Here is a 24,129-nt window from a genome sequence, read left to right on the forward strand (position 1 = left end):
GAATACTTTTCCAAGTACATAGTAAGCAGGCCGAAATATGAAGAGCTAGGCCAAGTAAAATGGCATGCAAAGCAAAAATTGAATGCAAGCCTCAAAAATGTTCTATGTTGTTGGCTGCTTTGGGCCATCGCCGTTGTGATGCAGACATCACATGTGGAGAATAGAGTGTTTCTGGAGCAGCAGGACTAGCAGGAGCAGGAAAATAGCAAGGAGACCAAGGATGTGCCACCGACGGGCGGGGGACGCCTCCTGTTTGTTTTTGCCGTCTGCTTGATGCTATTCCGGCTGCTTTTCCGGGGCTTTACACGCCGCACTCAGAGCTACGGAAAAGCTACGCCACCGAATCCCGTCCTGTCCCTTCCCGCCCCGCCTTCGAATCCTTCTTTCGCCCTTCTGACCATTACACATTACGTATAATCATCATTTTGTGCTGGCAATAAACACATGCTGGCTGCTCTCAGCAGCTTGGCTCCCTCCCTCTGGTTATCATCCCCAACCGATCCCACCATCCATCCCCCTTAAGTCCGCCCATGGACACGGGCACATAGCCGGAATTTACAATTTCCAGTCGTGTGCGCCCTGAAATCACAAACCTTATAGCATGCGATATTTTTATTGCATGCTAAATGCAAACCTAACAAACAAAAATATTAGTGGAAAATTTTGAAATTTTAAGTTGAAACCAAATAAAGGGTAACTTCGCATACTGAAATGCTCTAGCTCCACGAAAATGTTTAATGTGTTGCAAATTTGGTAACGATGGTCAGATTACCACTGCACTTGCACCAAAATAAAAATTAGAAAAATTTACATTTTCAAAGATGACAATATCAACATTTTTGCAGCTATATTTTTCTGCACAAGTCCAAGCGACCCTATTTCATCCAATAGGGTGTGCAATTTCTATGCATTTTTCATGGTTTACCTTTTCATAGTCCAAATATGGCCCCAGGCTTATTGAATGTGTGTGCTTTGATTAAATTTAAAATGTTTGATAATACTATTTGCTGCCTGGTTTTCGGGGGCACACAGGGAGTGCACGATGGCAAGTGTAATAATGCAGAAGTAAATACATTATGGGGCAATGAATCGAAAATGGAAATCGCACAGGGTGAGGGTGCGAAAATACGGGTCACTTTAAATATTTCCCAGTTTATAGTTAACAGTATACAGTATAAACAGTATATATCGTACAATAATGTAGTTAAAGCAATATGTTAGGGCCTATAATTATTATGTAAGCTATACGATCGCTCTATTTGATGGCCATTACAAACTTCCTAAGCTGCGTAGCTTACTGTTTTCTCTTCTCGCCATAAATCGAGCCTGCGTTTACATCATTCTAATCGAAGTGGGTTTCAGGTCACAGTCCCATTGCGGACGATTCTGGGGATCTGGAGCTGTGGCAAACACAGCGGGCAGCCTTCAATATTTGCGGAACGGGGAGCGGGAAACTGGGAACGGGAATCGGCAACCAGAACGAGGAGCCACTGTGCCAAAGATTCGCTCTCGGTTGGAATTTGTATGTGTGCCATTCGACAACACGACAGGCAAACAAAAGCCGGCGAAATCCAAGGAGGCGGCCGGCAAGGGGGTAGATTATCAAACGACAAATAGACAGAAATCCGGCAGTTGCAGCAGCAACGGCGACAGCCTGAAAGCAAACTTGGCCAAATCAACAACAACACCAGCAATAACAACAAGCTGCAACAACGGCAATGCACAAGAGCCAAACAAATTCAAATCAAACTAAACAACAAGAACAGCGGCGGCAGAAAGTATTACACTGTATGGAGTGCCCGTTTAAATTCTACTTACTTCCAACACTTGTTTTTGTCGATCCGAAATAATTTTTCTTTGTCCATCTAATTTTTTTTTATTTACTTGCCTAGACTAATTGGGTTGTGACAAATTGTCACGTGGCTCAATAAATAACATGCTTTCGGAACTTTGAGCCATTGATTCTACGGCTTTATTTAATTATTTTATATTCAATATATAAAAATGTTTCTACAAATAAATCAATCATTTGTGGGTCAAATACATACAAGCTGTTAACGGCTTATAACTTGTACTTTACAATCCCATAATCATAATAAATAAATTAGCGCCCTGCTAAAAAACTTTATTTAATCTCCAGTTATGACGCAAAGGAAAATAGAACACGTTAGTCACCTAAAATTTTCCACCTAAATAGATGTGTCATCAAAACCGGAGATGCAGGCTAAGCTGTAATGAGTTTGTTATTTTTAACAATTTTAACAATAAAAATACAGCTCCAATAATTTTTAAAGTATTATTTTAGCGTAGCATAGTCCATATACCCCCACAATTTAAAAGTACCCTGCACACAAAGTCGCTGTAAAGCGTAAACTAGAACGAGCAATGCTGCTAGCTCGTCGCGCATGTAGCGGCAGCAACATGCAGCAGCAACATCGACGAACGCCAGCAACATCCAGCGGCAACATGCAACCCCAGCGACTGCATATGTAAAAACGCATACGCCTGGTGTTCGCAGCATGCTGCCGCTGTCGCTGCCGCCGCTGGCGCCGACGTCGCGGCCGCTGCGCTGCCCATGTTGGCAACTTTATAAACACGGAGCGGATTCAGTCGTTTGGTAACTGTTGCTCCTATCAGTCGTTCTCTGTCGCTCTTGGATTGCGTGGGCACATCGGTCGTTCGGCATTTTGGGTTCGGCATTTCGGGATTTGATATCGTTATTCGGGTCGGATTCGTATAAACCTGCGTCCGTGTGCGTTAGCCGGCCATTGAGCACTATCGCTGCAACTGGCATTTGGCCCACCGTGTGTGTTTACAAGTGTGGCATAATCTTCGATTAGCGCAACCCAACCGATCGGATATACCCCTTGAAAATAACAAATACTAGCAAGGATTTAAAAAAGCATCCAAACACACACTGTACACCCCAAAACACACACACACACACACGTCACATAAAAAATATAAACCAGAGCCCCAGCGGCCGTAAAGTGCCACCAAAACGTACTTGGCCGTATATTTTATGCATGAAAAGCTAAAGCAAGTGCAACCAAACGCCTGAGTGACACCAAGAAAAAAAATATACATACATATAAGGAAACCCAAAAAAACAAAACCGGGATTACCGCACACTCATACGCTCACGCTCAGTAGAAAAAATACGCGAAGCCAAAGGAAGTCAGCAGCAAAATTATGTCACGGATCGTTTTTATATGTCTCGCAGCCATCTTAACAGGTAAGAATAAACAACGGCTCAGAGGAAAGTAAAGCCAAAGTCGCGCTCATGAGATGATATCACGCGCTCGTTTAAGACCCGCGCAAATGTGTGAAAAAGTTTAGCTTACTTCCAGATACCTATGTATATGAATAGAAAGATGCTAGCCAAAAAACGTGTTCTCACCTCGAGCTGTATAAAAATATGATTGTTGAACGGCAAACTTGATTGATGAGAAGACATCGCCCCGCGGGGCTGTGGAAAGTGTTGTCTCTATGAAAGTGATGATTGAGTGAAAAGTTCGCTGTCATAATATCCATAAAATTGATAGTTACTCCTCTTTTGGCGGTTGACCCCGTTTGGTCCATAGCTCCAACTGCGCATGCTCAGAGTGTGACCGAAGCTGTTTTGAATCTGTGTCCGTGCCAAGTGTGACCTTTCTCATCTTGGGTACAGCTGGCATTTGCCATGCGCCAGCACAGGTTGGAAAGGTCAATTACACTTTGGTCTTCTACGGTGATTTCAACCGAATTGGGCTTGCCCGAAAGATCTTCGCCGCAGATGATTCACGGATCGTAATTAATAGGTTTAGTAGCTGTTTTAATGGATTTTTTTGGTTTTGTGTTTATACGTGATAGGGTTTGATAGCTTTGTGTGCCCATAAGAGGTTTGCTTGGTTTTATGACAGTATTAGACTGTTTAATAGTTCTACTTTATGGGAATCGAATAACGTGATCAATAATGTGTTTTTGAAAAATATTTTGCCTTGGAATATTATTTTGTACTATAACAATACTAGTTTCCATATTTTAGCATTTCCCGCCAAATATGTAGAAAATTAAAAACCTTCTTGAGTATTCCACGTTTTAATATTCGCTCCATTGTAATTAGTCTTTATTTGGCTCCTTTTTTAATATATTAAAATGCCTCATCTTGTGCCAGCATGCATCCTTGAAATTAGGAGACAACATCAGCATCCACTTGAGCATTACTTTCATCTCTTTGTACCACGTACGAATGCGGATATAAATTCTATGCCATCATCAAGGCCCCAAAAACGCTGTCGGTTCTATTTAATTAAAATCCTTCAATGTTTCAGCCCGTGCTTATTATATTGTACCCTCTTATTACGTCCTTGAAGAGCGAGAAGGGTATATGGGTGCAGAGCTAGCTGGGGAAACTGAGACAGATTTCTCATTAGCTGAAAAGAAGATGCTGGTTTATGCCAAAGCCTAACAACATTAACACAACACACGGCACATGAAGCTGTTGCTTTTGCAGCTGCCTCATTACTGCCACAGCCCCTCGGCAGATTCAAGAGCCCCTCCTGCTGGAACCGCCCAATGGTGAAGCCACCACCCCATGGAACCACCCACATGACGTGACTTTAAGACAGCCGCGTTTTATTCAGTTGCTAAGCCTGCCTGCAACCTTTCAAAGGTTTACGAAAATGTAAATGCAAAAACTGCACACAAAAAACCAAAATAAAGTACACCAGGAAATCCACTGCAGGTTCTGCCCTTCTCCCCATCTCTTTCCGCTGGCCAGTTGCCGTCTTTTTCTAGCAGGGCTTTGCCACTTCACACTGAATACTTTTACATTTTTATAGGACTGACGCATCGCAGACATCGCATCAGTTGACTGCCGGCTGGCTGTTGTCTTGCAATTATAAATGTTTAATGCAGCTCCGGCCATGGCACCATGGACCGTTTTTTCAGACGGGCATGGGCCGGAAATTCAACTATCCGACCCAAAGGATACGCTTAAGCGTACAAAAAAGGGCAAAAGTCTCTATAGTATTTAACAATATTTTATGCGAATCGAATTTTCGTGGTAATAGTGTTTATTAACATGCAAATATAACCAACCGATTTATTTCTCGACACTTTTTCTGGATGTTCTCAAAATATACTTAAACTTTAAATTACTAGCTCTTGAGATAACTATCCGCTTTTTTTTAATAAAAATAAACTCTCCATGGCATACTCCACTTTCGCAACTATATATATGAGCAGAACCCACATAAAAATCAACCACAATTTCCTTTGCAAACTTCCCATTCAATTTTATGGACGCTCTTTGTGCAAGGACATAAAAAAGGGATGAAGGAGACACGAACTGCAACATGTGCAGCATGTAAATAAGGCATTGCATCCAAAAACCATTCACAGTAATTCAAATGGCCAAAAGGAGCTGCAGTCGTGACGTATTTAGTTATGACTGCCTCATCTAGGAGCGAACAAAAAGCGGTCCAGCATTTATGCATTTTAATGGCCACCAATTGAGGCATGTTCTATGCTATATTTTGTATATATATGTACATACATATATGCCAGCTGGTATGGTCACAGAAAAGATCCAGGCATTGAATTAAATACGTGCAGTGCTTGCCCAGTTTGCTGCTCCCAAATGTGACTCGGACAGTGACTGTTACTGCGAACTGTGACTACTGCACCTATATCTATTCCTTTTGGTTTTTTGGCAATCCACCCACTCCCGCCCATGACATACATAATTTTCAACTCTTTTTCTACCTATGGTAATTGCAATGGGAATCGCAGAGAAGGGCTAGCTCCTCCGTCTCTCATTCATATTCATAACATCGTTTCATTTTGGCTTTTTGCTTTGCTACCTGGTCAACAAAAAAGCGTCCGAGCGACCAACTGAAAATTTTGCAGTAACTGAAACGTTGCGAAAAAAGGACTGGCCATAGGACACAAAAGCTTTATCGCGCTGGGGGCTTTAGTTTACCAAAAGGTATTCCCCAAATGAAAAGCGGGAGTTTTCCCGCTCGAAGGTGCGGAAGGAAGAGTCGGTTAATTGCTAGCGGGCTTCTTTCAAATGCCTTTCTTCGCCACTTTATTGCTTGCTTGGATTGTAAGTCTGTAATCAATCTATGATTTATGGTTTGTGATATACATATGCTGCTCTCACCTTGGCAAAATCAAAGTTGCCACACGAATATTATATTAATTTCAGTCAATGCGTGCAGGGAAAATGTATTTTTAATATATACTACTACTATACTACTATACTAATAAATTTACATAAATATTTGTCTTCTTCAATTCTCATTATAATTAAAACTACATTGTCAGGCCAAAACTTTCAGCGCTTATCCCTTTCCAAATGAATTGATTTGTTTCCCCAAAATTTGCTCTATCATTTTTCAATTCGATTTTCCACATTGACACTTATATATATTGCTGAATAATCGCCGGCAGCCAATTTTTATTTACAAATTTAGCAATTTGGGCGAGAGACAAATAGAAATGCACAATTTCATGACTAATTTGCTGAAAAATGACTGAACATTGTCAACAACAACTCTTTGCATGCATCCCTTGTATATGTATGTACATACGCGTTTATCTGCATGTTTGTCTGTCTTTTTGTGAGCTTGTGTGCGTGCCCAGGAAGTTTGAAGCGCTTTGGGCCATGCTGGAATTTTCGGGCCAAAAGGGTTGGCTGAGGAGGGGGGGAGTGCGATATTGACAAAGCGTATGCCAGGCAAATTAAATATAATGGGGGATCTACCCTATTTATTCTGCTCCTCTGCCGCACGACAAAACAGTTGAAAAGACAATAAAGAAAGAAAAGCGGGAAAGCCGGCAAAAAGTTGCACAGCTTATGGAAAAGTTACCCGTTTTCCTCTGCTGTTTTTCGGGCTGCAACTGCATACAAGTGTGTGTGTGTGTGAGTCTCGAGCACAATGAAGCGAACTTATGATCGATTCGGCGGCACAGAGTTGTCTTTATGAGCACGTACCAGGAGCGTGAAAACGTGGCCAAAATAAGGGAAACCGACACAATTGCAAAAGGCCAAAGGAAGAAGTTCCAAAAATGCGCTTTTGGAGGTGTTTCGCAATGAAAAGAGACAAAATAATGAGGATGGGGAATCCAATAAAATGTCTTTAAACACATTTTTGAAATCATAAAATAAAAAATGTATTTTTAATATCCATTTAATAATATATAAAGTTGAATCAGCGGGACTTTCAATATTTGTTGCACTAAAGGGTGAATTTAAAGGGTTATCAGCACGTTCCATTTGTAATTCCCTTTTTATAAGTTACTTTCCCCCCTTTTAAAAAACCACTTATGAAATCTACTTCATTGTCAAGTTATTTATACGAACGCGCACAATTGCGATGATAATTGCAATTATTGTTTTTCTCCATTTTCAAACAAATATTAGTTATTCTGCGGCTGTATGTGGTGATTCATAAGCTTCGCAGGTTACTCATGCAACTGGCGTACAAAGGCAGTAATCGACTAATTTGACGTGAACAGAAACCCGCTTGATTGACTCAACTTTCTATATCCCCGCACGTTTCTTCTACTCGTATACATCTTCCTATGTTAGTCAGCCCCAGAAAATTGTGTCAGGTTTGTTTGGCTTTTTCACATTCTCATTGACTCTTTATATTTGCGCCCAGTGCAGTTGGCTTTGATTTGGGTCACGATTTGAGCTGTTGATAAGAAGCACACTGAGAAAAACCAGCCTTAAATTAAGCCCGGTTTAACCAGGTTGCCAAAATAAATATGGTCAGCCTCTTCAAGATTGTAAAAATTATGTAAGAAATAGTTATGATTTAAAAACGAAATTTAACAACTTCAATAAATTAGTCGGAATTTTACGCTGTGTACATCACCTGCAACAGTCCCACCTGCAATTACTATTGCACGATACACATCCAGAAGTTGCTCTGTATTCTGTATTCGGTATTCTGGTTCTGTTTTTGTTTGGGTCGCATGGGGAATATGTGAACGATTAGATAAGGTTTACGTGGGCAGTACTACACGGAGTGGGTGGTGAGGGAAGGTGTGCAAGGTGTCCCTTATCAGCTGACAAAAACAGTGACAGCTTTATGCTAAATGTTGATAATAGTTCTTGGGTCTTACTGGGTCACCATTGTACGGTGCACTAAACATGAAATGTGGCGAATGCAATTCGAATCGCAGAACATTCTGCACGGCAAGAAAATATGTTCGCAAATCGAATGGCTAATAATTTGTTAAGTACGTTCGATTCATATCCACACGAATAATGGAGCCAGCTTTCATCCCTGCACAGAACTGCCTATTCATCGATGAATATTATTAGGTAATTGGAAATGTAAAATTATTATGCCGCACACAATCTGGGCCATAATGCAATATTTGGGCTTACGGCCACACACATGTGCATATATCGACATTATTGGCAATAAATTCAATTAAAATTTTATCAATGTCGAAATTGCTAAACAGTTGCACTTACATCGCTTTCGATTCATGTCCGTTTCTCTTTGGAAAATTAAATCAATATGTGAATATGATTTTTCTATTATATTATGCATCGCCATAAAATGACCGATTGAAGGAACACCAGAAATGCTCCATAATTGCTGCATTAAATCGTAATCTGTAATTTGAGGGTGTGGGTGTGGCTTAGGGATTTCTATATACTAATTAAATGTGCAGTTCTAATTAAATTTACATGACTGTGTAAATTGAATGGACTCGTCATGTCAGGCTGACTGACTTATTGCCTGGGTTTTGGTAGGGGGCTTTGGGTTTTTGGCTTTACGCTGGTATGAGGCTGCATGCCAGCCCCGAAAGTGAAAAATAATTGAAAATAATGTTGCGCCGGGCATTATAATTATTAATTATATCAAATCATAATGCATTTGTTCACCGAAAAGCACCGAAACGCAAATAAGCGTCCAAAAACAGACGTGCAGAAAAAACTACTGACTGCGGAAAATGCCAGCCGTTAATTAAATATTTTTAGTCTGTGTAAAAAACCGGGCTTAATAATACGAAGCCCACACCTTAAATGCAGTAATCACGCGGCATTCACATATGGATAAACAGTCAATCAAACAAATATGAGAGTGCTGCGGCGAAAGAAATAAAAAGATTTTGCAGATTTGCATGGAAATTGAACAAAGAAAATTGCGATTAAGAAATTAAAACAGATATGTATAATGAGCGAGCAAAAAGCGTTTATAAGAGGTAATGGAACAGATTGATGTATGTAAAAACATGTATTCATGAATGCGATAATTGTATTCATTCAAGATTCACAAAGAGCTATAATTGGTTACGACTGCGAGTTGGAAAGAGAAACCAGTTTCACAGTGAAATAAATAAGAAATTATAAATACGTAGGCATTAAAATATACATATTTAGTTGCGCCTCATGTAAAATTTTAGTTTTCAGATACTGCTTTAATCGCGGCAGATCGGCTTACATAAGTGATTAAGTGATGTAATCCATTAAAAAAAAACCGTATGAAGAATAATCTGACTTTACCATATGCCCTCCCTCTAAATTTTATAACCTAGCAACAGGTCCGAGCTCCATGCCCCCAAATCTTCATCTCAAAGTTCAGAGACTCGGGTTTTTAGCCATTCAGCCATTCATTGGCCTTATAACCATTTTCTTGGTATTACACACCCCGCACACCTCCCCGTATCCGTCATTATTTGGCTCGGAACAAAAGCTTCGAACAAAACGCAATCTTTAACCATACATCTCAGAAAATGCTAAAGTTTTGTCCACCTCTCTCCCTCTCGCACGCTCGCTCTTCGCTTGGATTTTAATTTCGTATTTCAGTATCTCACGGATACACAACTCTAGTAGCTCACGAACCGGTTTTAGTGCGGTTTTTCAGTTTTTCAGTATTTCAGTTTCAGTCTTATTTTATTGTCTTTTATTCGACTTTTCATGTTGTTGGCTAGCTGTTCCAACTAGTTTCCATTTTTGTTCATTATTACTTGCTGTTTTTATTTCCCCAACCTTTTCTACAAGCATTTTCAACGTTGTTTCTTTTTTACGTTTGCTACGTTTGTTTTTTAATTTGCCACAGTCTTTTCTCTTTCAAGCGTAAAAACCAAAGCACGCACACATGCGCAATGATTGCTGTTGTTGTGTGTGTTAATATTTTTAACTGTTATTATTGTTGGTTTTTTTTCCGTTCCACATTATTGCCTTTTATTTGGTTCTGTTGTTGCTCACTTCTGGTTTTTTTACTTTACTTTACTTTACTTTTTTTTTGTTTATTCAATGGGTGTTGGCAGTCAAAGAGAGTAAAAAAGAGAGGGCGTGTGTGAGAGAATTGTTAAAGTTAATTATTTTATATTTGTATTGCCTGCACGTTGTATTTGCTCAACTTTTTTGTTCGCCTCTTGCTGTTTGACTTTTTGAAAAAAAAGTGCAAGAAAATACAGAAATACAAAAAGTCGAATTAAACTCCGTAAAAAGTCTGTGTGTGCCCCCCTCGTTGGCACCACCCCCTCATCAACACTCCTCCGTGGGAGCCACCAATTTGACAGTTTCGTTTCAGGTTTGCGTTTTGACCCATTTTATTTTTTCGGGTCCGAATTGGGCGTGGTTACTGAACCCAGATCTTGAGCAAGTCGAGCTTACTGGCCAGAGAAAAAATTAAAACGGAAATGAGGAATGTTAATAACTTATTAACGGTCAAAAAATAATTTTCAAAGCATAGATCCTAAACAATCATATCTTATTGTGTTAACTGGAAATTAAAAAGCTGGGAATTAATTTTCTTTCAATTTCATTTCAATACTTGGGTGATTCAGCAAGAAAGTATATGATATTAAAATTTCTAGTGTCTGACTTTATTTTCCTATCATGAGATAGTATCATGCCCATCAAAAGGGCCCAATAAATGTATATTTCTTTCTGTAATTTATGACTTATTCGTTTAATTTATGTGTGCGTTTCAGCAAGCAATAACTAATCTTTACACAGACCACACACATAATTAAAAACATTTTCCAGCTTGCAATTTTTCTCTTCCTAATGACAATTCCTGGTGCGGACAGTGCCAAACATAAATGTCTGAATTTGTGTGCCTGGCAGTTAAAGCGGTTGGGCAGTGCCAATTCGAAAAGGAGATGGGATGACATGCCAGAGGCTCGTTATACGTCCATTGTTGGGCTTAACTCTCATTTTACAGGGGGGATGGTGGGTGGGGGTTGCGGGGTTGAATCCACACCTTGGCCGCACAAACAGTGTTCTCAGTGCTCCTGTGTGCTGGCAATCTCAGCCATCTCCCTCAAAACTCTGTTTAATTTGATAAATGTCCGGCGTTCGTGCAACAAAACAGTTGTCAGCTGGCTGGCTATCCACTGTAACCGATGCACTGAAGAAAAGTGCGATTTAATCACCAATCATGGTAAATAAGCAACTACAGTCTATGAAAAATGTAATGAGGTGACAATAGTGTCATTTTATCTCCAAGACGGAGAGATTCTTTGCCAAAAATATGGGCCATAACATATCCCAATTTCAGGCAGTGTACTACTACTGGATATCCAGATTTACTGGTGTCTTTACTACCGCAAACAAGCGTGGGTTTGTGTGCCTGTCATTTACTCATTTATTGGCCAGACAATAGTCTCCACTGAACAGAAAGATTGACAGACTGACTCGACCAAGATTAGGATTGATGTTAGCATATTAACATGTCAATTCAAGCGGTCGGGGAAATTACTGCAGGTGGATTTAAGCTTTACAAGCTGCGAATTCGATTTCGTTGAATGAGCAGGTAAAAGGGTTTTCACGACTTTCCTCCTCTTTCACGTCTTTATTTAGTTTTCATTGCGGCCTAATGGCGTGCGTGACTAGGCCCTAAAAAAAGTGAAAAGCTTTGCCCATAAGAGCAATTGCAATTTCAGCCGAAAAACACATAGAATAAAAATTTAATTTAAATAAATTTCACAACTCACGCACTTCTCATGGGAATTATCCCGCGTTTAGCCCTTCTTACACTTTTTTGGCCATATTTTTTAGGCAATTACTTTCTAAGTGAGCTTGTGAGTGCGTGAGTCAGGCCGTCAGGAAAGTTTTTCACTTTATGGCATTTAATTTATAAAACTTGCGGAAAAGGGTTTGCCAAGACAGAATAACTATAAAAAAAGAAATGTATAGTAGAGAGAGCCAAATGTCAGCTGAAAGTTTCTCTGTCTGTTTTTTCCTAACTAGCTTTGGGCTTAGTCACGCCTGTTAACTTATCGCTCGGAATGAATATTCCCACTTTTTTCTGCTCTTTTCTGTTCGAGTCTAGCCAACTTTGATAGTGTTTACCTTGTGTGTGTGCGCGTAGTATTTGCGGGATTTATCAGTCAGCGACTTGGCTTTATATAAATTCTATTTTTTATTTGCCACTTTTGCCCGGCAACTGACTAAATGAAAACTTCTTGGCGGCAGAAATGATAAACAAAAGGAATGGCAGCAGAAAAAGTTCAAGTTTGCTGCGGTAGATTATGGGGGAAAATTCCGAAAGTTTAGATGATGGATGAGCAGAGCTAGAGGAGGATTGTGTCTTGAGGGCAAATAATGGCAATTAAATATTAATGCAATGTTATGTCACAAAAGCCTTGGAAATTAATTTACTCTCTGTTTGATAAGAAAATATCTTAATACAAATATGATAGCAAGCAATGAAATGTATTTTATAAATAAGTATATTACGAAAACTAAATTATTACTCCACCACAATGTTTTTAATTCTCATACATTTAGTGTAACAATTTCCTCAAAGGCGAGCCAAAAACTTTCACTTTACAATAAAAATCACCTAAAAAGAAATGTTCTCATATTTATCAAAAGGAAACATTTGACTCTCCATTTTTTCTAATTTCCGCATTTAATTCGGTAATTAAAAGCTACAGCACGCAGACATAAAACAGATAGACACTCTTTTACAACCGAGAAGCAGACACCACTTTCACCTTGTAAGCAGTCAGTACAGGTATTCACGGGCGTTTACAGTGCCGACAAAAAGTTTGCACCAATCATAACGCTCTGTGCGAGAGAAATACGAAATTAAAGCCATGGACAAACTTTGCGAGTAGAGAGCAATTCAACAGGGCCAAATTGCATTTAACTCCCACCAAATAAGAGTAATTAAAATGTTTGCAAGCTGAATAAATTCGATGCGAAATAAAGTGGTGGGCGATAAAAAATTTAATAATTTCGCGCATTTAAGCTGAATTGATTATGAATTTTATTTGTTCTATTAACAGGCAAAGTCTGGTCAAATTTGATTGCTGTAATTACGCCTGTAATATGATAAAAATACGCATTCCCATGGCTCCCACTTCATACAAAACATACATATGTTCAAATTATATGCAAATGTGTTTAAGTGAAAAATTATTTTCATAATCGAATTATGGCAATTATTTTGTGCCACAGCCCCTGTGCTTTTGTACAGCGCAAATTTCACATAAAATCATTTCTAATTTACCACGAAAATTCGAACGTTTATGCATTGTTTTAGTTAGCCCAATCATAGCGGTATAATTATTAAAAATTGCGATTTTTCATTTAATTTAAATATCAATAAATCGGCCAGTTGGAATAATACCACTTTATTTTGAAGAATCACGGGAAAAACGTTTAGTTTCAATATTTTTATTTAATCAACAGAATAATAGTTATGCCAAGAGAGGTTCTATAAAAAGCTAATTCACTCAACCACTGTTTCAAGGTTGAACAGCAGCATTTAGAACTAGTTTTTTGCATCTTTTGCAAATCTAGTTTGCTTTAACTTGTTCTGCAATCTGCGCACTCCACAAGTTGTCTTTTTCCTTTTGCCAGACAACGGATGGCTCGTAAATGGTTTACAACTTTGTCGCCTAACTAACTGAAAGCCGGCTAAAGTGAAAGGCCAAGCGATTGTAGCTGACCCGGCAGTAAAACGTCATTAAGTGCCCAAATTCAATTTTCCCTGCAGTTAAGCGATTGCAGTAGACGGCTTAGAAGTTGGGAGAGTAGGACCAGTAGCGAAGCAAAACCAAATCAAGGCCAACAACAGTTGAACCTTTAGCGGCAACTTGAAAATCTGCAGTACCAACAGCAGCAGCACCACCAGCAAGTACAGCTTAAAGAAAATTGCTTATGGAACAGCAGCAACATCGGTTGTTTAAGCACCAGCAACATGGCTGCCAAGAGCAGCAACATCGGCAACAAAACAGCAGCAACACCAGCAGCTGCAGTGGCAACAACGCCACACAGCAAAAAAAAGGTGTTGAAAAATGGTATACAAATAGTTTTATGTTTGTGAATTCATACAAATGATGATGGTGAAATATGTCTCTTAAAAACATGCAATATAAATAAAATGCAAAGTTTGAAAAAACTTCTGAAACACAATAGTGATTTGGTATATGTGTTTCACATTTTTTAAGTTCTACCATGGACTCTCATTTCCTTTTTTGTTGTGCAGTAGCTACTCAAACTATAGCCGGCACAAACAAATCTCCGGCTCTGCTATAGAAAAGCTACTTCCATGGCAAGTTGGCGCTACTAAAGCCAAAGCCAAATCGACCCACTTTGGAGTGCCCAACCCGAAGCCGACTGCTCCGCACTTGACTGGGTCAAGTAAAACCTTTTTGTCAGCGATAAACAGCGGCTGCAACCAAGACCAATTTAATGGTCGGCCATAAAGTGAGCGACTGGCTTGACAGCAGCCCAACAAAGGGCAACAAATTTGGCCAAGTGGTTCCAGGTTTGGGCTATTTTTCCCTATTTTTCGCGGCACACATAAAAAAATTCATAAATAAATGTGGTCGTTAGCAATAAAACATTTTCCTGGACTTCCTCCAAATTAGCGGGTTTTGTTGTAATTATTGCCACTGTTTTGAGTTGTTATGCAAAAATAGCAGAGCAAAACAAAAGGCAAATGGTGAATGACATAAGACCCTGTGACGTTCCTAAGTGAGAAATAATTGCCATATTCCGAAACGTAGTGAATTTTTTCCTTTCATTTCGCTGACATTGAACGTTTTTATGAATGGAAACTGACTCACCAGCTGTCGCCGCACTCGCATTAATTGAAAATGATTCACGAAGTGGTCGTGAGTGTGAGTCGCTCTAATCAAAGTGGTGCTCGCCCCGTTTTCGGTTTCGCCATTTTCCCCTCCCCACAATGCGGAAAAATCGCAGCTGCCAGTTTTGTGGGACTCGTTTTAGCCGAGATTTCAGCCCGACCAGACCAGCAATTGTGGGCTATGAAACGTGTTCTTAGGCATGGGGCCAAATCCGGGCCAGGCCTGGCCTTTCTCTGTGTGACGGTGGATTTCGCCCAGAAATGTTCGGTATTGCATTTTTGGGGAAATGTCTATAAATTGAGCATGCAACCGAGCAACCCGAAACGAAATGAATTTTGTTGGCGCCAGGAACGCAAAGGAAATGCAATGGAGTTTACCAAATGCTGACCAACTGATAGATGAGTGACAGATATTTTTAGTGAATTTCGGTGAACTGAACAATTTGCAAAAAAAAATATCAATTGGTTTGAAAAACAAGTTTATAAGCTGGGAACTGTTTTCCTTTAGGCTGAACCTTTAATAGATTTTTTAATCGAATCTTCAGACTGGCTGTATTGAACTGAATGTATTGCGACAAGAAGTCTTAGATATTATTTTGATATTGGGGGCTTCCCTCTTATTTTTAGAACAAATGTATCTCCTGATAAATTCCTGATCATTTAATTTTAAAATCCTACAATTCCCTAATTAATTTCCCCATTTTTCCCTACTTTTCAGGTAAGCTGAACTTTCCATAGATTTTGTTCAACCTCTGTGATCTCACGTAAGTCGATTCGAAATTTATGTATCTGAAGCAAAAGTTCTGTGTGGAAATTTCGGGAGCCAAGACACGTTCACAATAAATGTCACTTGTTGGCGGCTGGCTGCCGGAAAAACTATTAAAAAAGAATTATCACCTTCTCGAAAATGTCATCAACACGATACACGAACCGTGAAAAGGGAAAAATAGACGAGGCGAAAAAGAAAGTTGCTGTCACAATTGGTAAACAGAAAACCGCCTCAAAAGCGGAAGCGAATTGTAAACAAAAGCCGACAAAACGTTTGCTTCTTCAATACCTTGGGTTTTTGTGTTTTAGAAATTTAGAGTTAAATTTTTAAATGCTTGCCTGCTGACAGCTGTTTCACTGAGCCGAATCCCGTGAAAGTGGAAGGCTCTTCGGATCGGGTTGAAAACGCCTAATTGTTTACGTTTTCGCTAAGGAGAAGTTCGACCCAAGAGCGAGAAATGTAAACAAAATAGGAGGGAAAGCAAACGAACACGCCCATAATTAAAGCAAAACAAAAGGCGTGAGGCACACGCACATGAGGGCAGGTCGTAAATATCTTTAAACCAAAGTCGGAAAATCTTCTCTGTTCACTTGCACATGGGATTTTCATTAACAGAAAGGTTGCGGCCATTAACACGTCCCGCTGGGAGTTTTCAAGAACTTCAAATCCAAATCCACAAATAGCAATTGGAATTGGTAACTGTTAACGAATGTATTTACACACTATTGTTTCTGATTCTAGAATTATTTCTTTAAATTTTCGAAATCAATCCTACAAACTTTTTAATTTGATAATTATTTGGTTTGGCTTTTAAAATTGTTCCAGCATATTATAAAAATAATATATTTTCACTTTTACTTCGATTTCTGAAACTCACTTGCTGCTCGTATTTTTTCTCAGTGCAGGCCTCAATTAGTTTTAGCACGTGTTTGTAACAAGTGCAGGCAATTGCAATCCGATTACGATTCGAATCAACTGCAATCAAGTGCAGCAACTGCAAATGTCATTGGCCTCGTTTGAACTTCACTTGGCTCGCTGTGAGTGTTACCTTTCTATTTTCCCTCCCCGCTTTTCCAGCTGCCCTCTTTATTCAGCAAGAGTTTCCCGGTGCGCTTTCATCAAATTGTTTTCCGGCTTTTGTTTTCGTTCGCTCCCTTAGCTGCCAATTTTCTTCCCCAATACTGCGGTTTCTCGTGATATTTGCCTTGTGATAGCGTTTAAGTACATTTTCTGGTTTGGGGGCGTGGCGAAAGCAAAAGTTTAACATCAAATTTTATGCAATTTCACTTGGGGAAAATGGAAATGTACAAAAATCCACCCAATATAATTAAAGTTTTCGGCCCCAAAAAGTAACGTAACAAACTGAAGTCAACTCTAATTGAATTTCAAACGCTCACCAATGCGGTTGTAGAAATTGGGCTTTTCGGGTGGCTCATGACAAATCAATTGACTTGCAACCGAATAAAATCAAATGTTTTGCGGCCCAAAAACCAAAATCCGCAAATGTTTTCAATGTTGTGCGGGTGTTTTTGTTTTTTAATCTGTCGCTTCGAATGTGACACAAAACGCAAACAGGCGAACCAAATCCGCAAAATATTCTCAATACAGAGATTTAGAATGGTTGGTAGCACGGGATGGGTTGAACCACAATCTGTTGCACACATGATTTCATTTTTATTTCCCATTAAAAACACATAAAAATCAAACGCAAATAACAATGGCTCGCTCGTGCGGGCAAACAGAGAAATATATAGTAGAACGTCTAAAAAATATTTATTTGCCATATATAAATATCAGAGTAACAAAATTGGATTGGGATTTGTGGAAGAACGATGGCGGGGGTTTATCCCTTTAATTTTTTATTGGGTTAGTGGTTAGGCGGGGGTTTCGTGGCGCATTTTGCATAAGGGGTTTATTATTTTCAAATTGAAATTCGTTTGGTTCGATTTGGGCATTCGGCGCAATGAGAGGTCCAATCGAGTTAGTCTGGCGAGTATTGGTTTTACATAAATAACATTTCTATAATGAAGTTAAAAAGTCGTACATACATAACTTTAAACATTTTCCACATTTATCATTACTATTTAAGAGTAACAAATTCCCATTATCTGACGCATACTTCGTCGCTTCCCATTTGTGATTAAATGTCATGACTGATCCAACACTTTCTTCTGATAATCCCTGAACACAACTTTCAAACCTATAAATAGACCCAAAAAACATCGATCGATTTTAGGGGCCTCCCCTTCTTTCCGACCGAAAACAATGCAATCGAACGATCTCAAGCTTTCCGTTCTGTAAACACTTCACACAGACAGTGCCCATCTGCATCTTTCAGATTTTTCCGACTATTGTTCGGCATGCAGCCCTTTGTGCTCATTATTCTTCATTATTTGTATTTTGATTGTGTTACTGGTGCGCCCACCTCTCGCCCGCAATGTAAACTCTGTTTAATTTCAAGGAAAAATATTTATTGATTGCACTCCCAGGAAATGGAACACACAAATGTGGGGAGAAGCCTCGGCAGGGGAGGATGTGAATTTTTGAAGAATGCCAATTGTGATGGGTATGTGGGTGGAGAGATGGGGAGTTTGGAGTGATACCACTTGAGTGCCAGACAAGTGCCGAGCTTTGCATGCCAAGTGGGGCTTGTATCTGTCAGATTCGCTGATACAGTGGGACTTTTGTAACTTGTACTAACAAGTGTGTATTACTTTTTTGTGTAGATACGCAAGAATGTTATCCACAAAAAACCACAGGGCTGGAAAATCTATTTTTGTCAATGCTTTTCAGAGCTTTGTTGCCTCACTTGCTGGGCTTTTGGCTAAACTATGATTGTTTAAAGCCACGACTTCAAATGCGCATGGATTGACAATTTATTACAACACAATTAGACATAATCCACAAACTCGTTGCAGCCTCTTGGACTAGAACTGTTCTAGTTTATGGGGGCGTTACATAAATCTCTGAATAATAGGAGGGCAACATGGGAAACATACTGACAATTGAATCTACCACATCCACGCCCCGTGCCACAGCCCTTATCATTCCCGACATCGCCTGAAGTTCCGCTTGGCAGGCCGCCGGAATCAGTCCTCGGATGCAGTTCGACATTCTCCAATCGTTCTCGTTTTCGCTTCCATTTCTCCAGCTGTATCTGCATCGGTACGTTTGTATCTTTGTGGCAATGTATCTGTATCTCAGTCATCCAGTGGCATGTTTCATTTGGCATGTGTGGTGTACACACAAGTGCCTTTCTCTCAAGTGGGCTGCAGATTGTTTGTTCTTTTTGTTTATGCATCTTTGTCGTTGCCTGTCCCTTTTTTCTGTGGCTTAGTTTTGCATTTCGCTTTGTTTATCCATCAATGACGCCTGACAAGAAACATGCAACACCACCAGCGACAACAATAAAAACTACATCGAATAGGTATAAACAATGGAATCTCCTCCGTCGATTTATGTTTTTGTTGCCTGCTCAATTTAATTTCCTTTAATTCCTATGGCATTGCGGTCCTCTCCTTTGCGGCTGCTGCCATTGTTTATTCGATTTATTCTCCACTCGGTTTTTATGAAAATGTTTATAAAATATTTCCGTTCTGATTTGACAAGGCGTTGATTGAAATGGGTTAAGGCATTCATTAGCCATCTTGAAAATTCGATTTTAAAGCAATTAATGTGTGAGATGTTCAATCATCGAACAATTTAATTGGAAATTAAAAAAGCGGTATGTATATATTGAATGGAGTGCGCCTTAAAGTACTTATTTTTATTCTGATTTGAAGGCAGTATTAAATATTTGATGAAACCAATTTTCTTCCCACATTTCTCTCAATTAAAAAAGCCCAAGAAAACTAGTACCGAAAAAATCCCGAAAAGAAAATAGGTTTATTAATAATGGTGATTTTTGGTTCTACACTGACAGTTAGGTTGTGTGGAATAAGCCCCTCAATGAAAAAAATCATGACTGGGCCAATTCGCGGGCTACTTATGTGAACGAAGTCAATGCCCCGAAACAATCCATATTTTAGCTTTCTCATCACCGCAAACATGAAGGAAAAACAAGCAAACGAAATATCTCAGATGGTTTCTCAGGCCCCAAAGTCCATGATTTCATTTACCTTGATTCTTGGTCAGTGATTTAAATATTTTCTTTAACCTTAACACATTTTCATGTTAATGAGTGTTTTCTTTTGACTTACATTTTGCGGAACTCAGGCACAACAAAAGTTAATTGTCTGGCAGAAACTCATACAAATTGCTGCATAATAATTATGGGAAAACACAAAAAAGGTGAATTAATTATCAGGAAAAGTACACAAAAACGTGAGGGGATGCTAGCGAAAAGAAGGACTTCCTGGGCAAAAATCTAAACTTTTTGTTGCGAAAGTTGTACTGGTTATTCATGAAGTTTGTCGTTTTATTTCGCGGTTTTATTTGCTTTGACATTGCTCAAAAGACAAGTGCTTTTCGCCCACGAAGGTAAATTATTAGCTCTCACAGCTGTCTCTTTTTTAATTGACTTAAATTGAATAGCTTGCCTTAGTTTGTCACTGTGTAGGCGTTTATGTCTTTCAGTTTCGAATCGATTAAAGACGTATTCAAGGTGGAACCAAAATGCTTAGAGAGTCACTTGACAATTTCCTGCAATTTAGCTGTTTGTTTTTTTTACCTCTTTTTTTTAATTTTTCGTATTCGTGTTTACGTATCTCTTGCCTGAATGAAGTTTTGTGCAAAGCAACAGACACAAAAAAAAAACAGAAAAAAAATGAAAACAATTAGGTTGTTGCGAAAACAGAAAGAGAACTCTGTTTTAGTGGGCAAATCGGGGGTTTCGGGGATCCTCTACATGTGCTGTTGTTAAACTTTTTCTCAGTTTACTCGTTGTTCATGTTGTTTTCGCTTTGCTTTTGTAATTGCAACATAATTTGCTATTACATGCTACTTTTTGTTGCTGCCTCAGTTTTGTGGGTCTCTGGGTCTCGCAGCTGTTGCGAATTGCTCATAGAGAAAGAGAAAACCCGGCAAGCGGGTAAGAAAAGACAATTACCAGCAATTAGAAACGAATTGCTTAAGGAAAAATAAGAATAACTGCAAACGATAAAAGAAAACTACAGGAAATTGAGTGCTCTGTAAAGTTATTTCTAGAATTGCCGAAATAAAAAATGCAACTAAACAACGTTTTAAAATCAATCAATTTTTAAATATAAAAGATTTCTTCTTTTTATATATACCAAACCAATTTATTTGAAATTCAGAACAAATCTTTATATAAATACCTGCAGATAAAAAACCTACAAAAAAAGGTACGTTTTCAGGACGAAAGATAAATCTGCTGCTTAAAGCCCACAAAAAACGGAAGTTAAGTAGATTTAAAATTGAAAATATTGCAATGTCCGGCCAGAACCATTTGCCCATCTGCCACCTTGCCATCCGCCAGATAATCCGTAATTAGTTGCATATTTAGTGGGCCACATATGCTGAACTTACATGGCCAGAAAAACCAGCCTCTGCATTTGTATATTTTACTCTCCAGAGGACCGCAGGCACGGATACGCTAACTATATATAGATAGTTGCTCGTTGTCGTAAATAAAAAATACCAGTTAAATGGCAATTCGTGTTTTGTGCTTTGCGACGGCACAGCACAAAAATAAATGCAACACGGTTCACGAGTTTAGTCAACTATTTTTATTTTCCCGTTGCATTTTTCACATTTTCAGTGGCCGAGTGTGCGCAAGCTTTTTGCACAGACTGTGTAAAGGGCTGCGAATTGATGTTGCTGTATATGAAAACGTAATTAACAACATTTTACGGTAATTTTTTCCAACTCTTAGACTCGCTGGTAGGGGGAAAAATCTGTGGGGGGCCTGCCAACGCAAAATGGCATAACTTATGGCCTCGTTTGCTTACTTGTGTTTTTTGCATTGTGCAACGGCCGCCTCGACAATTAAGTCACTTAAAATACTTTTGCCCTAGAGTTGCATTTAATGATTAATTTTGAGTTTTTTCATCTGTGTGGCTACAAAAAACAATTGACTGCAGGCTTTGCTTTGATTGCCAAAACAGGAATTAATAAAATTAATATGGAATGGCCCATCAAAGTCAATTATTGGCCGCTGCCCCAAACAAATTGAGGCCCATCGTAAAAAAGAAAACTATTTCCATGCTCAATTGATAAAGTTCGTGCCCCCGAAGAGAATAAAAAAAACCGGCTGCCTCAAAAGGGAACTTGCCACTTGAACTTTTTTTGTAGTGGAGGAGGAGCGAGCATAATTTAAATGAATATGCCAGAGGGCAAGCAACAAAAAAATACTTTTCAAGTGACTCAGTTGGAGATTAAGCTGATTCACTTATGCAGAGGTTTGCAGTCCGAAACTGGAAATATTCATATAAATTGGGGCAAGTCAAAAGATGATTGGGAGACCATAGTCCAGCAAATTGGCACAGACCCTAAGTCAAATATATTATTGAGGTCTCAGATAACAAACAAATGTGGCAAGCGGTTGTTTGCTATTGAAATCAAATAGAGCAGATTTAGTTTAGTTTTATTGGAAATGCCTAAACAAATCAGTCACGATTTGAAACGAAGTAAATTTTATAAAGGAATAATCAATGCAGCCAGAAAAATAGTCATATATATTGGCTTATTTAAGTTTATATTTATTTTGTATTTCGCAAATATTTAAAGGAATTGGTTTGTTTATAGTTGGTTATAAAATAAAAAAGCAGAACTGTTCAACTTTAGTTGCTTTGAAGTACTTTGCGGAAAAAGTTAACATATTAGCTCTGTTTTCCCTTTTTAAATACGCTGCACAACCGTATTATTAGGGTTAATTTGTGGGTTCTTTGGCCGACTTCTCTGCGGCAGTTTTCCACATACATATACTCGGTTGCCACGCGTCTTGCATAACATATTATGGCTGCCTTGCCTGCGTGGATATAATTATGCCTATTTCCTATGTGCGCCACATTTCCATGCGAGCTGCGCTGGCATATACATATGTATGCATGTTAATGCATATATATTTTTTAATGCCACTTAAAATACAAATTGCCTGGATCTCTGTCTGAATGGCACACGTAGAAGGCTGCAGGGCTGCAGGGCTCCGACCCCCTTGACCCCCCATCCTATACAGATACTATACGCTATATGCGTAATTGTCTCAATTATTCACCAAAATGAGCCGCCGCCATGCAGCTGCATTTGTGTGTTTGCTACTGATTTCATATGCGCCTTGTCTGCAGAACTTGCTTGCCACCAAAACCACCCACCGCCGCCCAGCACCGCCGCCCAGCACCGCCGCCCAGCACCGCCGGCCCCTTAACCCTCGACTGCCAACCCCCTTAACCCGTCTTATCCGAGCTGTTTGCATTTGGGGCAAGAGCGCGCGCGTTGCAAATTACATTTGTATGCGTTTTGTGCACGCATTGCAATCGCTTGCATATAAATTGCGCCGCAAATGCAAAGCCACAACAATTGTTGCCTCCGTACGTTGCAGCACCGCCCCCTCCCCGCACCTTTCGGTCCACTAACCCACCATGAGCCCCCCAAGAGCCGCTGGATCCCCCCTTTAGGCAGTCATTAATGCGCCCGCCATGATGATGACTATCTTATGCTTATGCATGTTGACTTCGACTTCGGCACACTGAGCGAAATAAGTTCCATGATTTTAAGTCATAAGAGTCATAAGCATTTAAGTCACAAGTACTAGCCGCGATGGAGGAACAAAAATCACTGCCATCTCAACCATGTTCCCTCTGATTGAAACACATTTAAAGCTGATTTTGTAAGCCATACTTACTTTTTTAAGACATACTTACTATGCAAATACATTTCTCAGTGAGAAAGTAGCATGAGGCAGTTGCAATTCAGACGGCGCCTGCTCCACATTTGGCAGTTAAAACCGACTTGGAATGCTGTTTGCTGTTGGCTGAACGCTGATGACTTGATGTTGACTTCGGTCGATTTATTTGCTGAGCTGCGATTTACATGAAAATTTACCACACAAATTTAACCAAGTCTGATCCACGCCCCCTTTGGCCCGTTTGTGCGACCAACCCTCTTGGCACTGCAATTAAATGTTTTTTCGTTGGTGGCCATATCGGCTGGCTAACTGGAAACTGGCCAAGAATGATTTGTACGTTGGCTAGCTTGAAATCTGTGTAATTAGTGCCTTCCCCTTCATTTGATGTGGCTAACCCCCAAACTACTCGACCAGATCTGCGGTTTATTGCTGGTCTCAAGCTGATTTATTCGGAAGTTAGTGCCTTTGGGTCGAATTTAAATAATATTAGCCAA

At 39.5% G+C, this 24,129-nt stretch overlaps 1 protein-coding gene across 5 annotated transcripts in view; it reads left to right on the forward strand.

Moving 5' to 3' along the window:
* The first annotated feature begins 2,601 nt into the window (after nucleotides 1–2,601).
* Nucleotides 2,602–24,129, forward strand: part of LOC117150720 (fasciclin-3) — a 72,587-nt gene continuing 51,059 nt past the window's right edge. For 2 of the 5 annotated variants that reach the window (XM_033317738.1, XM_033317739.1), the window contains exon 1: nucleotides 2,603–3,235. In XM_033317738.1, the coding sequence (XP_033173629.1) occupies nucleotides 3,193–3,235 (43 nt within the window). In that variant the 5' untranslated portion in view covers nucleotides 2,603–3,192. Of the gene's footprint in view, nucleotides 3,236–24,129 lie in introns of all 5 variants that reach the window. The other 3 variants (XM_033317741.1, XM_033317740.1, XM_033317737.1) reach the window with 2 other exon arrangements.

This window comes from Drosophila mauritiana, chromosome 2L (assembly GCF_004382145.1).
Source record: "Drosophila mauritiana strain mau12 chromosome 2L, ASM438214v1, whole genome shotgun sequence".
In the NCBI taxonomy this organism is placed as follows: domain Eukaryota; kingdom Metazoa; phylum Arthropoda; class Insecta; order Diptera; family Drosophilidae; genus Drosophila; species Drosophila mauritiana.